The 17,405-nt window shown below is 42.9% G+C and overlaps 2 protein-coding genes across 3 annotated transcripts in view; one reads left to right on the forward strand and one right to left on the reverse strand.

Moving 5' to 3' along the window:
• The window catches only part of grm5b (glutamate receptor, metabotropic 5b), a 24,769-nt gene extending 24,116 nt beyond the window's left edge, over positions 1 to 653 (reverse strand). The window contains exon 1 of the mRNA XM_089014127.1: positions 325 to 653. Within this exon, the coding sequence (XP_088870253.1) occupies positions 325 to 477 (153 nt within the window). The 5' untranslated portion in view covers positions 478 to 653. The remainder of the gene's footprint in view (positions 1 to 324) is intronic.
• Positions 654 to 678: 25 nt separating this feature from the next.
• On the forward strand, positions 679 to 17,382 carry tyr (tyrosinase). 2 transcript variants are annotated; one of them, XM_089014128.1, is made up of 6 exons: positions 679 to 807; positions 13,737 to 14,583; positions 14,861 to 15,077; positions 15,752 to 15,899; positions 15,982 to 16,163; positions 16,251 to 17,382. In XM_089014128.1, the coding sequence occupies exons 1-6, from the start codon at positions 698 to 700 to the stop codon at positions 16,496 to 16,498; spliced, it is 1,752 nt and encodes a 583-aa protein (XP_088870254.1). In that variant the 5' UTR covers positions 679 to 697; the 3' UTR covers positions 16,499 to 17,382. The 2 variants fall into 2 exon arrangements, with proteins under 2 accessions (XP_088870254.1, XP_088870255.1); XM_089014129.1 differs by lacking the exon at positions 679 to 807 and adding an exon at positions 13,525 to 13,603.
• The last annotated feature ends 23 nt before the right edge of the window (positions 17,383 to 17,405 follow it).

Below are 17,405 nucleotides of genomic sequence, written 5' to 3' on the forward strand. Positions count from 1 at the left end.
TAACACAGTAGTTCTGAATCTTGTTGGAGACACCGAAACCCACCAGTTTCATATGCTCATTCACCGAACCCTTCTTCCAATGACTGTGCCTACTAACTGCAGACTAGACTGAGGGGTGGACCTCTGTCCAGGATCTACCAAACCCCTGAGACCGACTCACCGAACCCCTAGGGTTTGATCAAACCCAGGTTAAGAACCACTGATTTAACACGACACCCTAAACCGTAAAAACCTGGTCAATGTTGTTCTATAGCAGTCTTTATCCATGCTTTTCTTATTTCATACATTATTGAGTCAAACAAACCAAAACATTCCAAAACCTACCTTGTCTGCGGGAGGTTGATGATGCACAGAGAACAGGGCTCCTATTATGATGTCGCCAGGGATGTGGGCGACAACTCGCCGTTCGCTCGACTGGACGGAGTCTGTTTGCTCAAATGTCGCCCAAATAAAGAAGAGGAGTCGCCACAGAATCATTTTGGGTCCGTTTTAGTGAGCCAAATGTGAAATGAAAAGATCCTGTCACAGGCAACAACTTTTTCTGGCCATACCAAAAGCAATATTGTTTCAGGTTGTTTTAACTCATTCTGTTCTTCTGTGTCTTCAGATGTCCACGTTGGGCCGTCATTAAAACAGTGACGGGTCTGCCAATGCGAGTTGAGAAATTTACCAGAAAATATTGACGGAGGCTCAAGAAATGAAAGAGGTCCAGAGGCAGAGCTCGTGTCCAAGGTACACGGCAGCGGACCGACATGGTCACATGAACCTGCAAGAAGAAGGGGAGTTGATGCCACAAGATCGAAATAGGTGAGATACTGTAAATCCATGACTATACTATTGCTTATCAGATTGTATATTTGTTTGCTAAAACCATCGCGGAGACGAGCGATAAATTTGTTTCCTTGGGTGAACCGTTAAAAGCAATCATCTCGCAGTTCCCTAACCTGACAAATGATTTACTGCACAGGATAGTAAAGCATCCATTTCTCAAGCGGAGGAGGGTGAAGATCATGGCACAGGTGTCTGGGCTTTGCTGACCAGGGTTGGGTGGGGGTTGACGTTTGACACAAAGTGGAGAAGGCGAATGAAAATGAATTTGAATGGTAAAAATAGGCATTCTAGAAATAAAATTAAGTATGAGTGACATATAGACTAATTATACATCAGGGAAAATGTTCATGTTCAATTAACCGAATTTGGATATACGTATTTGGAATACATGACCACATTGAAGTACCCAAAAAAGAACATGCAACGTCTGCACCGTAATTTTAGAGTAGACTATTCTCAGAACTGTGAAGCAGACATGCTAACTATTTATCCTTCATGCAACAGTTTCATTTATGAACAAGTAAATTTATCACTTGTGTTTCTTGAATTATTCAAGAAGTTGTGATATTACAGATGTGACAAATAAACAGATATGTTGATATGTTTATATCTACATTCAGAGAATTCCCATGTTTGGATATGAAATAGGCACAGTTATAATCTAATTTTGTTGGGGAACAAGAGTGTAGAGAAAAGAGACGAGCAAAAAAATGTGCATCATACCATTCTTTTGTTTGTGTTGATCGATTACATGTATTCTATTCTGATCAAAAAAAGTTACATCACTATCCAAACAACGGATAAGATTATAATCAAACCTGCTTGAATGTCACCATTGCTCACCCGGTGTCAAATCATGCACTAAATCAATTGCCCTTTCCTGTGCAATCGTTAAAGTAATACATTCGCAAAATGTGAACACAAATGGCTTGATCAGACAGTTAAGGACACCCTCCGTTTTTCCGCAGAGCAGACTGAGCCCAAGTCAATAATCAAGAATGGTGCCACGAAAAAAGACACAACAGTGTGCTAAAAAAACTGAGTGGGAACTGCTCCCGTGGGAGTAAAAGGAAGACGATGTGCATGTTATGTCTCCAGTAAGTCCTAAAGACGAGTGGACTCGTAACTGCATGCTGACACTGCAGCAGCACAATCAGACAACAAGGCTACAAGTCCGCAAGACAAGATCTCATCCCAAAATCACTTAATCGAGGAGTTGCACTCTCCTACCCCCTGCTTGCTGTGCGCTTCGATTCAGGCGGTTTACGGCGATTTACAAATCATCATGTGTGCATGAGACAATAGTGATAAAGACGCCTGGTGCAGCGCTGCCCCCACCAGAAGCAAAATGAGAGAGGAGCTATTTGGAATCCTGCAGAGACACTTGGGTGCAAAATAATGAAAGAGAGAGATGCACACGAATACAAACATTGCTGATGTTTGGTCCGCGTCCCGATACCACGACGGGATCTCCTTTCTCACCACATGCGAGCTCCCGTTAACACAAGACATAATTCATTTCTGTATCCATTTTGGTAGTTTTCAAGATGACGACAAACTACAGTCAAATAAGTCTGAGCATTCGAGGGGGAGCAAGACGTCATGTGAATATGAAATTAATTACAGTTGGCATTGCTATTTCTGCCGGAGCTGCCGTCTTACCTTCCTCGTGCGTGACGCCTCTTGATAATTAGGTGGACATTTTTTTGCAATCTACGAGGGAGGGAAAAGATCTCAGCAATAGCGCTCGGTTCAATGTCAACGCCACCGGGGGGGCTTTTGCCTCAATCTGCCACCGCCTCGTCCGTTTTCCAGTCACGCACACCTGAGTCTCTCTCCAAACACCTTTCCTTCACCCAACGCTTGCACGTACAAACACCCGCTCAGTTTCACCCTTGTCAACAATCCCGGTGACGATATAAGTCATTCATACCCTCAATTTACCACAAAACGTTCAAATTTGGTCAACATTTGGTCGTTTTAAAGTAAGACAAGTCCCGTCAAGTACTCCCTCCAGGCAAAGTCTCCAGAACAGGTGGGCCAAGTCTGGCTAACTGAAGCTAATGTCAAAGGTTTTCACGATTAAATTATACCGGTTTTTGCTTCGTATTATACAATTATTAGGATTTCAGATGACATTGTCGGTTTTATACAGTATATGTGACCCACACTGTCAATAAAAATTGCCCCAAATGTCCTTGTCATTAAACTCACTCATACTCTGCTCAACATATAAGATAACCTTTATTAGTCTAACAATGGAAAAATTCCCAATTCACTGCAGCAACGTAATGAAAGGAAGAGGAAAAGAAGTAGAAGAACAAAAAATAGGAGCTGCTGTAAAGACAGGCAGTCTCGCGGCGCCATCTTGAAGTCAAAATAAAGAAATATGACACAACACACAAGATACTGTCACGGTTTGCGAGGTGGTGATGGCGGGTGCGGATCCCAAGAAGCAGGCAGGAGGGAGCAGGAGGTTGTTTGACAAATTGTATTAAAATAAAGGTCAGCAGGAACAAAATGTAAAACATAAAAATCATCTGAATGGAAAAAATACAAAGTATCAAAAGAAAACCAAGTGTAAAAGTCCGCCAAGGTTAAACAAACACATGCATGCGATTGCAGACAAAGCATGCAACAAACATGCAGAAAACAATGAACCGACACCGGATGGTCGTGCCGGGTGTCCTTTTAAGTGTCAGTGATTAAAACGACCAGCACCTGCGAGGCTGCAGGCAGGGCTGACGTCGCTACCCGTTGGTCGCCATTCTGATCGGGACGACCAGCACCTGTGCAGGTGCAGGCGGGGCCGACAGCGCGCCCCGTTGGTCGCCAACCAGATCATGACAGTACCCCCCCTTCAAGGGGCTGCTTCCAGAAGTCCCAACAGTCTCCCAAAATGTCCACTCGCCAGGGCACAATGGTGGAGACGGCAACCACTGCCTCTCCAGCATACGACGGGCGGCGGCCTGATGGGAACGGGACTCGGCCTGGGGTGGACGAAGACGCGGCACAGATCGTCGTGGGCGTGAGTGCGATCCCTCTCGCACGTTCACGCGACGGCGCATGGCTCAACGTGGACGTCAAACTGCCAGGCGCAGAATGGCACCCCGTACGGCCGTATGGGACCAGGTCTCGGCTGGACGCCGATGTGGGCGTGAACTGCCCAGCACCGGGGAAACGAGACCAGTCCTGAGCCGCTCCGGGATCCAGCGGTGAGTGGGGTCTCGGACTGGAGTTGACGCGGACGTTGCACGGCTCGTCGTGGAAGAGACTCAATTCGTCATGCACGACGACAGCGTGGCTGGACGTGGGCGTGCACTGCCAGACACCCAGTGTCACCCTGGACGGCCACCTGGAAGGAGGTCTCGGCCGGTCGTTACGGCTCGTCCAGTGAGGCAATTCAAACTCAACGAGGCTTGGGCTAACGTGGACGTAGCATTGCCAGGCACAGGGTGGAAATGAGACGGGTCCGATGTACCTGCGGGATCCGAAGGTTCGTCGGTTCATTCTGTCACGTTTTGCTAGGTGGTGATGGCAGGTGCGGATCCCAAAAAGCAGGCAGGAGTGAGTAGGAGGTTGTTTGACAAATTGTATTAAAATAAAGGCCAGCAGGAACAAAATGTAAAACATCAAAATCATCTGAAGAGAAAAAATACAAAGTATCAAAAGAAAACCAAGTGTAAAAATCCGCCAAGGTTAAACAAACACATGCACAGCATACACAATGCATGCAACAAACATGCAGCAAACAATGAACCGACACCGGATGGTCGTGCCGGGTGTCCTTTTAAGTGTCAGTGATTAAAACGACCAGCACCTGCGAGGCTGCAGACAGGGCTGACGTCGCTACCCGTTGGTCGCCAACCTGATCGGGACGACCAGCACCTCTGCAGGTGCAGGCGGGGCTGACAGCGCCCCCCGTTGGTCGCCAACCAGATCATGACAGATACAGACGTCATTCAATCTTAACTCATTCACTGCCATTCACGAATGTATTCAGTTATTGAAAATATGACAGAGAGCGCCATTCCCAAATTTGTTTGGGTTTTGTTTGTCAATAATAATAATAATAATAATAATAATAACAATAATACATTTCATTTATAAATGCCTTTCAAAACTCTCAAGGACACTTTACAGTCAAGTACATTTTTTTTTCTGCGGGTGAGCACAGGCAGCCATTTGCGCCAGCGTTCATGCTTGGATGCCGATAAAGCGCTGGCCATGGCCTCTGGCAATGTTTTTTCTTTTCCACAAACGTCCTTTCCCTTTTGTCCATGTTAGCACTTTTGTTCCTGCTTGAGCTGTTGTTAACACGCTATATAAACCAATATGTATGTATTGCATTGTATTTTGGACAGCCGCCCTCATTTCAAGCTCATATAACTCCAGACCCATATAATTTAGAAATTAACTCTTTTTTTTCAGATGAAAGAAGAGAGTGTAAGGTTTTAAACACTGTATTGAATGTGTATGTAGTCCTAAGACTCAAGATTGTGTGGGTCCTGGAATTTAAGTGACAATGACAAAAACCCTGACAATTGAGTGGACACATTTTTGAACATGGCTGGCAGTGAATCTAAAAACAGCTTGTTAACCTAAAAACAGCATGACACAAGTCATCACTCGATGGTCAAGTACAAAATGACCTTGTAATTGTTATCGTATTTCGGGCCATTTCATGAGGAAATGTGAGTATGTAGAACAATAAAAATGTTCTATCAAGAACAGGAAAAAAAATACTGTTATGTATTTTGCGTGTATTTTTTCCTAGATAAAATCCCAGTCCTCTGACATTGAAGTCAAATTTTATCAAGTAAATTAAAAATCAAAAACGTCATTCTCCTATTTTATGATGGAAAATATGCCTTTATTCTGCAGGAATAACTTCTTGTGGGTCAGGAGGGGCAGTCCTTTTTTGTTGGAATAATTGGTAATTGGTCTTTATGCCTGTTATAATACGCCTTTTGTATGGGGAATATCAAATTGATGAGATGCACGCCAATCCTATCAGAGCTGTTAATCAGCCCAAAAGCGTTTATTTGGTTTTATTGGCCAGGTTCACACTATTTACTATGCAGTTTTTTTTGCACAACCGATTAATTTATTGCTTCGTTTAATTTAATCTGAAAAACCTTCATTCACCCAATTCATTCCAAAAACATCAATATGCTCTTCCCTGTGCATGCTCATCCTTGCATTTTCTCGTTCTCTAAAGAATAAAGGCGCACTTCGCATGCCTCTGTCCTCCCAGATTTATGAGGCGACAGTCAATGGGGAAACATCAAATTTCATGGCAATGGCCGATAACTTGCTGATGCAGCCACCGTACATGTGCTTCCAACTTCACCTTGTGTTGCTCTTGCTCAGTTCTCAGAATGCATGACGCATACAGAAGAGAAAAAAAATGAACAAAAATAGAAATATGTCAACTGCAGCAACATCGATGAGTGCTTTTGGTCCAAAATATGTCCGCAGAGACAGTCCAATTCATATATGTTGAATAAACGAAAAGCATACCTTTGCTTCCAGGGCAGGTGTGCGGACGAGAAGAACAACAACATCCCTCATGTGTCCATCATGGCATCGCTGATCGCTTTGGTTAATCTACTTTTTCACTATGGCAACAAATGAACCCCCCCTTCTCGATCTTGCTCACTCTCGCTCTCTCTTTTTATCAATGCTCCAATGAGGAGTCTCCACTCACATCATAGGCCACCCAACCTCTCTCACACTCCCACTCTCTCTCTCTCTCTCTCTCTCTCTCTCTCTCTCTCTCTCTCTCTCTCTCTCTCTCTCTTTCACACACACCCTCACACCTACCTCCACCATACCATCTGGAGATGGATACTGATAAAGAGTGAAAGGGAACGATGAGGGAGAGACAGCTAAGAAGTAATGTGGGATAGAAGGGGATTTTCGAGCTTGGCTATGACAAGGCTTGGATTAATTTGCCAGCCAAATGCATTTGAGATTAGTGGACCATTAAAAGAGCATCGAGAGCCGCATGAACGGGCGCACACACACGGGCAGGCTGGCCGCTGTGATGAAGTGATAGCCTTACTGAATCTGACCCCGATCTCCCCTTCCCTCCCCTTTTAGTTCCGTTTGGTTCACTCCCCTTATTTAATCTTGTTTTGACACCAACAAATGGGCTATGATGAAAACCATATGTGTGCAATCACACGAATACAATGGAACATTCCAATTGTTCATTGAAGGAAGGTGTGCATCCACTCTCGCAGTGAGCCACGCTGCTCCCAATCAGTTTTTCCTTCCGCCATTTGACCACATTTAAAGGAATGAGAGGAGCCGCTTGTGCACAAACAGGATCGGCTACTCAGACCATATACGAACACGACGAATGAGTCATTGTTTCGATTGGCTTCATTTTTTATTTACCAACACAAAGCGACTAAAGGGACACAATTTGACATGAGGTGGACTTATTGTCCAATTCTCTACTCCTCACAAGGGTCGCAGGGATTGCTGGAGCCTATCCCAGCCATCTTTGGGCAGTAGGCAGGGGACACCCTGAACCAATCGCCACCCAATCGCCAGGCAAACGGAAACAAACAACCGTCCGTGCTCACACTCACACTAAGTGTTCAAACAGCTTATCATGCATTTTTTAAAATGTGGTAGGACAGTAGAATACCCGGAAAAAACCTGTACACTGTACACTCTCAACTTTAATTGTGGTTCAGTTAATCACATTTACGGTTAATCATTAGTTCTCTGATTGGTTGCCAGATGTTGATGGAAGGGACACCAAAGACAAATGTCGCACATTAATTTTCCACACCCAACCCCAATGAAATTGCGGCGTGTTGTCACTTCACATTATCTGATTTTCTAACTTGATCTTTTCAAACAAGAGAATGATCTAGCGAGTCCCGTTTCACTAGCAACCTTTAGCTTTGTTGTCAATAAGTGGAGCAGCAACCAGGTAATCAATCAGTACCATTTGTGCCATTCTTGCTTATGTACACAAGGGGTTTACATTCACTTAAAAACCGAGTCAATAAATTGACTACTGTTGATTGAGTGAAGTCTAACGAGTGCCGAGCGAGATCGCATTCTCATCCTCGGGGAACTACATTAAGATGGATGACAGGCGAACATTACCCAATGACGCTAGAATGTCTATAAATTTGTGTATATGCAATATATGTTGGAAATGCATGTCAGATTTAAACTTTCAGGGTGCTCAGACACTAAGATGAATCACAAAGTATTTTGCAATTTCCATGATGACAGGTGAGGCACAGCCACGTCACTGCTCAGCTCCATTTTAAACTTCAACCTAACAAGGACAAGAAGGGTAAAATGGGTAGATGGTGTCAACAATCTCTTGCAATAAATATTCAAAAGACTCTTTTCTTTTATATCACTTTTCAACAATGAAACTTGAAGCGTCCTTCCGACTGTGATAGTGGATTATAACAAAAGAAGAAAGGCTATAGTGAATATAGGCAGTTCATCAAAATCTGACATGCAAATCCAAAATTATTTACAACAAGATCCGGTGTGTGTGCGTAGTGGACGACAAGTGGCATGACCCATGCAATAAGTTAAAGCCCTTACATTTTGGAACTGCATGGTCAAAACATTCCTGATGGGGACTTGCTCAGAATTCCGACCGCACATTAGAGAGATCACGCTGCCCTCTTGTGTTGACTTTGAGGCGAAGAGAACCTTTCAAGAACTACTTATTGGAACATTTAGAATTGAGAATGTGCGTCTTAAGATACAACTTCTCGGGTTTGTACTGTTGCTTTACAAAACTGGCAACAAAGGGAAAGCTCTCTCTTTTTCTTTGTCTCCTCCTCCCACCTCCTTCCACACACACTCACACATTCTTCCAGAGGAGCCTTGCGGTCAGATCTATCCTGTGATGTTCATTCCTGTGCGCTCCAGCAAGTTGCTGCCGCAGATAAGCCGCATCCCGTGAGTGGTTTGCGGCAGCATGTGACCACATACTTTGAGCCCGAGTCCGTCTGTATAGTGGCCCACATGAGCACAAGGGGAAGTCAAGTGCATGAGTGGAGAAAGCAGATCTATCCCCGTATTGTGCAAGTTGAGCGTCACGCTGCATCATGTGGTCCGGATAGTGAAGATAGGTGGATTTTTGTATGATCCATTCATTTGTTGTTCCAATTAATTTAAAGATTACTGAATTTAGTTGTCAAACCTCAGTAGTTGTCAGTTGAATGTAGTTGTCAAATTTCTCCACAAAGATAATGCAGTGTGTGTTTTTGTGTGTGTGTGTGTGCATATATATATATATATATATATATATATATATATATATATATATATATATATATATATATATATATATATATATATATAAAACCGGGACTATCGATATATCCGATATCGATATAACGAGACTTTACTATATATATATATATATATATATATATATATATATATATATATATATATATATATATATATATATATATATATATATAGTATATATATTATGAAGGAGATATGGAAAGGGCTAAAATTACCATATTTTCCAGTGTGTGAGGCGCACCACCAATGAATGGTGTATTTTCAAACTTTTTCCATATATAAGGTGCACCGAAGTATAACGCGCACCTTCAATGAACGAAAAAAAGTTTTCCAAATATAACATAAATATATAAAAGTTTCCAAATATAAGGCACTCCACATTATAAGGCGCTATATTAGAGGCTAGGGTTCCATACTATTTCTTCTACAGGGGTTTGAAATGGAGTCGGTGGTTGCTAACAGGAGTTACGAAACTTGTTATAAGGCACAGGGTCATCTTTTGAAGACAATGAAGGCTTTTGGATGCGCCTTATCCACCAAAAAATACGATATATCATCTACGTCTGTGTAAGCTCTCAGTCGTACAGGAGTGGTCCATCGATGAGAAGGTTTCTTCAGCCGTCATCTGTACAAAAGTGAAGGTTTCGGACGTTTCGCCTCCTATCCAAGAGGCTTCGTCAGCGAACTAAAGTCTGACTGGTCGTATCGGCCCCATTTATATATCCCTAATGTCCAGACCTGGTGGCGCCGGACACAGCTATGATAGGTCCCTACTCTCAGGTTGGGGGGGGCGCGGGACCCCCCCCTGTGGCCCCACTGATTGTTCCTACATTCCTGACTAACGATTGGCCTATTACCCCCACTCCCCTCGGTATCACCTCATCAGCATAACGACCCTCATCAGCATTGCGAAAGTTTCCTAACCTGTTTTGCCTGAGCAGGCTATTGTATGAACGATCCAAATTGAACCTCACACCACCAGACCGGTTTAATGAAGGATTTTGTTGTTTTATAAGAATCGCCTCTTTTACCCCCCTTTCAAACCATCTATGTTCTTTCGCTAAGATTTTAACCTCATTGTCGTCAAATGAGTGGTTGCTAGCTTTTAGGTGCAAATGTACTGCCGATTGAGGCCCACTAGTATTATCCCTGCGATGTTGATAAAGTCTTTTTTTGAGAATTTGTTGAGTCTCCCCAATGTACTGCTCTTTACAATTTTCATTCTTACAATGTATGGAATAAACTACATTACTTTGTTTTTCATTTGGTAGCCTATCTTTTGGATGCACTAATTTTTGCCTTAACGTGTTTATCGGTTTGAAATAAGTAGGAATTTTATGTTGCCAAAGGACTCTTTGTAATTTTTCAGAAACTCCTGCAATGTACGGTACTGCTACTCCTCTCCTTTTAGAATCTTGAGAATTATTGGTTTCGTTCGCTATTCTTTCTTTCTGACATTTGTTGAATGACCACTGAGGGTACCCACAGTTAGTGAGTGCTCTCCTGATATGTTTTGACTCCTTTTCTCTACCTTCAGTGCTAGTTGGTATTAGTTTAGCCCTATGCTGGAGGGTTCTGATAACTCCTAGTTTATGTTGTAAAGGGTGGTTAGAGTCAAAAAGTAAGTATTGGTCAGTGTGCGTAGCCTTCCTAAAGACTTCTGTTTTTAGCGCTCTGTCCTCTTTTATAATTACTTTACAATCCAAGAAGGCTAGTTGGTTCTCTTGAATGTCCTCACGAGTAAATTTAATGTTGAAGTCTACAGAGTTGAGATGATCTGTGAAGGATTGAATTTCTTGTTTCTTAATTATGACAAAAGTATCGTCCACATATCTAAACCAGTGTCTAGGTTTTGTCCCTGGGAAGGATGTGAGGGCCTGTTTCTCCATCTCTTCCATGTAAAGATTAGCCACTATGGGTGAAACTGGTGAGCCCATAGCACAACCATGGATTTGTTTATAAAATTTTTCCCGAAATTGAAAATACGTAGTATTAAGGCAGATTTCTAATAATTGGCAGATGTGATCCGGTTTCAGTTTGGTTCTTTCATGCAGAGAAACATCCGCCAGCAGCCTCGTCCTCACCACTGAGACTGCTGCTGGGGTTGGGACAGATGTAAAGAGAGAAGTCACATCGTATGATGCCAAAGTTTCCTCAGGTTCCAATATGAGGTCTTTGATCCTCTCTACAAACCCTGTGGTGTTCTCTACGTGATATTCTGTGTTACCAACCAACGGAGCTAAAATAGTTTTTAAATATTTGGCTACATTGTATGTAGAGGAGTCAATGCTACAAACAATGGGTCGGAGGGGGAACCCTTCTTTATGTATTTTTGGCAGGCCATAGATACATGGCGTGGCCTCTCCCGGGTATAATCTAAAATACATCTGTTTGTCTATATGTTTTCCTTTCTCTAGCTTTTGGAGACAGTCAATCATTTCTTTCTTGTATCTATTGGAAGGGTCCCTTTTTAGTTGCTCATACGTGTTAGAATCACTGATTAACCTATTTATTTTGTCTTCATAATCCAATGTGTTGAGCAGCACTGTGCATCTGCCCTTGTCTGCTGGCAAAATAGTAATATTTTTGTCTTTTTGTAGAGTAGTTAACGCCTTTCTCTCTTCTAATGTTATGTTGGACGGAGGAAGTTTGGCACTACTGAGAAGAGCTGATATTTTAATGCGTAGATCATCTGCCTCTGCATACGAAAGTTTGTTATTTTTAATAGCCGATTCAGTAGCTGTGATATAATCTATTGTAGGTATAGTTTTAGGAGTCACTGAGAAATTTAAACCTTTGGTAAGTACCGCCTTTTCTGTCTCTGAGAGATCTCTGTCTGACAAATTTTTGATCCAATTCTCCCTTGCAAACTGTTCATACCTAATTTTACGCGTGTTTACCAGTAGCTGAGATTGTTTCAGTAAAAGTAATTTTTGAAATTTACCCTTTTGTCTCTCTTTGGTTTTGCTGTGGTGCCTCATATAACCGGATTTAGTAAATTCACACACTTCCTGATAGATTTTGTGGGTAAGATTAGTTTGTAATCGCTGATAATAAGTTTCTATTTCTGACTGTTTGTTTTTTATCTCTATGTTAAGTCTCCTAATTCGCAAATTTAGAATTTTCCTAGTATAATTTTGTTGCATTTTATCGGCTAAGTATCCGGGTTCCAGGGGTGCTTGCTTCAAGCATTTAGGAATTAACCGGCTCTGTCTACATCTAAGATTGAATCTGAGGTGGTTCTTTAAATCAGCTAATTTAAAGGTGGCCTTTTCTAAGTTACGTACCAGCAGAAGGATGTCTCTCCCAAAGTTGGCAGCAATACGTCTGTGTAAGCTCTCAGTCGTACAGGAGTGGTCCATCGATGAGAAGGTTTCTTCAGCCGTCATCTGTACGAAAGTGAAGGTTTCGGACGTTTCGCCTCCTATCCAAGAGGCTTCGTCAGCGAACTAAAGTCTGACTGGTCGTATCGGCCCCATTTATATATCCCTAATGTCCAGACCTGGTGGCGCCGGACACAGCTATGATAGGTCCCTACTCTCAGGTTGGGGGGGGCGCGGGACCCCCCCCTGTGGCCCCACTGATTGTTCCTACATTCCTGACTAACGATTGGCCTATTACCCCCACTCCCCCCGGTATCACCTCATCAGCATAACGACATTAGGGATATATAAATGGGGCCGATACGACCAGTCAGACTTTAGTTCGCTGACGAAGCCTCTTGGATAGGAGGCGAAACGTCCGAAACCTTCACTTTTGTACAGATGACGGCTGAAGATATATCATCTACATCGGAAAGAAATTGTTGACAAATTGTTATCACGGTGGTCAATTAAAGAAGAAATCTAATTTCCACATATTCACTTTTTTTCATTTTGTAAACCAAACTGTAATACTGGTAATAAAATGAGAATGTATCGACATGATACATATTCTTTAATTTCGCATGACTTTCTAATTGAGAAAGAACATATTGCTTACACATATTTGGCAGCCACAAACACGCTGATTACTACACTAACCTTTCAGATTGACCCCAAATTGACTAAAGCCAAAAAAAAAAAATTCCAGTTTTGCCAAATTTACACTTCCTTTTTGTTTTTTTCCACAATTTCATCCACATATCGTGAATAAACGTGGAACCTCTGAGAAGGGGTGAAACATACGCCCAATCAGTCATTTGCGCCTAAGGTAAAATGGAGGAGAGGTCAGCTGGTCTGAGGTCAGCTGGTCTTAAGACAGAATGAAAGAATCTAGAATATTATTCTAAACATGTGATGTTGGGTGAGGGTACGTACACACAAATTTGCGTTAGTGTGTGTGTGTGTGAGCTCACACATTCTGTCTGAGGACAGCCCCTAAATGAGTTGAACGGGATTGGTGAGAGCAGTAAAATATAGGCAGGGTGGAGAAAGTGAGGGTGGAAGGCGCTTGGATGCTTGGCAGGACCAATTCTCAAACAGTAAAATATTGTTTTCTTTTTTTGTTGATCAAATTTGATTTTTTTGTCTTCAATATTTTTCAAGACTACTGCTGTAGTGAAAACGAATTAGTTTGCATGCGAGTCAGCGATAGTCACTTTTTCTTTTAAATAGGTCTTCCAGAAGTGGCATCATGAGGAGCCCGCTTGCAGCCGTGCTTCTTCTGCGGCTTCTCGGGACCTGCTTTTGCCAGTTCCCACGGCCCTGCGCCAACACGGAGAGCCTACGGACCAAAGAATGTTGCCCCGTTTGGGACGGAGACGGCTCAGCGTGCGGTGCCCTGTCAGGACGAGGTTTCTGCACAGATGTGCTGGTGTCAGACGAGCCGCACGGTCCGCAGTACCCCCACAGTGGAATTGACGACAGGGAGCGCTGGCCTTTGGCCTTCTACAACCGAACCTGTCGCTGTGTGGGAAACTACGGCGGTTTTGACTGTGGGGAGTGCAGGTTCGGCTATTGGGGGGCAAACTGTGCCGAGTACAGAGAATCGGTGCGGCGAAACATCCTGTCACTATCAGCTGCTGACCAGCAAAAGTTCATCTCCTACCTCACCCTGGCCAAGAACACTATCAGCCGCGACTATGTCATTGCCACGGCAACCAGAGCAGAGATGGGCGAAAACGGGGAGAATCCAATGTTCACCGACATTAACTCCTACGATCTGTTTGTCTGGATGCACTACTACGTGTCACGAGATGCCTTCTTGGGTGGGCCGGGGAACGTTTGGACCGATATTGACTTCGCCCATGAATCTGCAGCCTTTCTGCCTTGGCATCGAGTCTACTTGCTTCACTGGGAGAATGAGATAAGGAAGCTCACGGGAGATTTTAATTTTACCATCCCATACTGGGATTGGAGGGACGCCCAAAGTTGTCAGGTGTGCACCGACGCGTTGATGGGGGGCCGCAGCCCTGTTAATCCCAACCTTATCAGCCCTGCGTCGGTCTTCTCATCGTGGAAGGCAAGTATATTTTCATTTGTTTCTTTCAATTTAGTGTGTAGAAGGAAACATTGGACCCAGGATTAAAGTAGGGGATGGTTTTGTTTATTGAAACCAGAGAAAATGGCAATTTTCCGCTTATTTAAACAGTGAAAAGAGCAAAAGAAATCCCTTTATCGAGCATGGTTTACCCAAAATACTACCTGAATGTTATGTTTGAATTCAGTATAATGAACACTTGATTTGGATAGGAAAAGAAGTCAAACGACTTTTTGTATATCGGTCTGCATTCACGTAGGTGGTCTGCACTCAGCCCGAGGACTACAACAATCGTGAGGCATTGTGCAATGCGACAGGGGAAGGTCCGCTGTTACGCAACCCCGGCAACCACGATACCAGCCGAGTACAGCGACTCCCGACATCAGCTGATGTCGACTTCACCGTAGGGCTCCGAGAATACGAGACCGGAGCTATGGACCGGTTTGCCAACATGAGCTTCAGGAACGTTCTTGAGGGTAAGAACGGTATCCGCGTACACAAATACACACTAATACATTTGTGTTCCTGTACTCACATGGCCAACCAGTGAATAGGAACATAATCCTTAAACTAATCTCTCTAATCTAGAGGAACATTATTGGCCCATTTGCAAACTCACACGGGGATAGATATTCATAATGGTGATAATAGCCTATCCCTATTCATTTCCTACATCCATTCCATTGAGGGTCACGAAAGGCGGCGTGCAGTCAATCAAAGGCCTGATACATCTATTTATCCATCTAGCCGTCTATCTATCTATCTCTATCCATCCATAAATCTATCCATCCATCCATCAATCAAGACCTGTTGTGGCTTAATATTACTTCACAGATAAGGTGCACCTGCGTCTAAGGCGCAGGGTCATTTATTTGAAGAAAACAAAGGCTTTTGGGTGCATCTTATAGACCGGAAAATACCGTAACATTCCAACTACAGTACTGCAATAGTCCAGATCCCAGTTGTATGAGTTATTTGGGATTTGCTGTCTTGCATCCGACTGCAACACAGACATATATCCTGTTAAACATTTGCCTGTCTTTCCAAATGAGACATCCTTTTCAAAGGAAAGCGATAGCATCAGATTAAAGTGAAATGTTTCTTTCATTCATTTTTTGAAACTGGACGCCTACATTTTCCCCACCTTCAGGTTTTGCCAGTCCTGTCACGGGCATGGCGGTTCAAGGTCAGAGCACCATGCACAATGCCCTGCACGTCTTCATGAACGGCTCCATGTCCTCTGTGCAAGGTTCTGCCAATGACCCCATATTTCTCTTACACCACGCTTTCATAGACAGGTACAGTAAAGCACAACCGCACGCATGACTCCAGTTCATTTCTCACACCGAAAACCAACACACCGGCCTTCTTCTTGCGTAGTATCTTTGAGCGTTGGCTGCGAACCCACCAGCCTACACGGGCCTTCTATCCATCTACCAATGCGCCCATTGGCCACAATGACGGCTACTACATGGTGCCGTTCCTGCCTCTTTACAGAAATGGAGACTATTTCCTCTCCACCAAGTCAATGGGATATGAATACGCCTATCTGTTGGATCCAGGTTAGACCAGAAGATCATCAGAGAGACCTTTTCATTCACCAGATTTGTTGATCTGAATTTGCGTCATCATTTCTGCCCCCACTGCAGGTCAGCGATTTGTTCAGGAAATCCTGACACCTTACCTCGAGCAGGCCCAGCAGATCTGGCCATGGTTGCTGGGCGCCAGCATCATCGGTGCGTTGATCTCGGCGATCACCGCGGTTGTGGCCATTGTGGCAAGAAAGAAATGGAGACGAAACAAGAGGAAGAAGAGGACGTCCATTTTTGGTGAACGACAGCCGCTTCTTCAGAGCAGCTCAGAGGAAGGTTCAGCTTCCTACCAGACTACTCTGTAACACACACCACACACACACACACACACACACACACGGACGCACGCACGCACGCACACACATACTTCCAACAGTTTAGGTCATGAAAATATGACAGGGACAGGTTCCTGTGTTTCTGATGATAACATTTGTTGAATAGTTTGTGCATCTGAATCACGTTTTTTTTGTCATTTTCAAAAAGCAAAAACCTATGTCTACACATATAACAAGTGTCCATTTTTACTGTTTTTTGCATACCAAACCAAAGATTTAGTCCATGAAGTAAAATGCATATGAATGATTTAAATGTAATTAAGACATCCGATTTTTTGTTGCTCAAGTATCAAAGATACACTTCACAAAATCTTACAATGTCAGATGCTGTAAATTGTTGATTCAGGTGCATGAACCCTGGTGGAGTAATAATAATAATAATAATAATAATAATAATAATAATAATAATAATAATACATTTCTCCACTGCGAGATGAATAAAGGCAAATCCAATACTACTACTACTAATAATAATAATATGAACAAATATTCGCATGCTTGAGTTAGGTGAAAGAGATTGCCTTGAAAAATGTTTGACAAATAAAATATTCTATATTCAGAAAATAAATGGGTTTTAATCACTATTAAATGTACAATTCTATCATTATTTTTGATATTACAATGACCCAATCGAAAGGTCAAATGAAATACAATGAGAAAAAAAAGTATCTTGTATGTGCCTCCACTAGTCCAAATAACAGTAGTCTCATTAAAATTGGGGTGTGGAACAAAAATGAAGCAAATACAGTAAAGTCTCGTTATATCGATATCGGATATATCGATAGTCCCGGTTATATCGATACTATTTCTATGCACGCACGGAGAAAATTACATGCAAACAGGGTCGCGTATATCGATAGGGGGCGATGATATAACG

Source organism: Hippocampus bargibanti, linkage group LG14 (assembly GCF_051943395.1).
Source record: "Hippocampus bargibanti isolate YZ-2025 linkage group LG14, ASM5194339v1, whole genome shotgun sequence".
NCBI lineage: Eukaryota > Metazoa > Chordata > Actinopteri > Syngnathiformes > Syngnathidae > Hippocampus > Hippocampus bargibanti.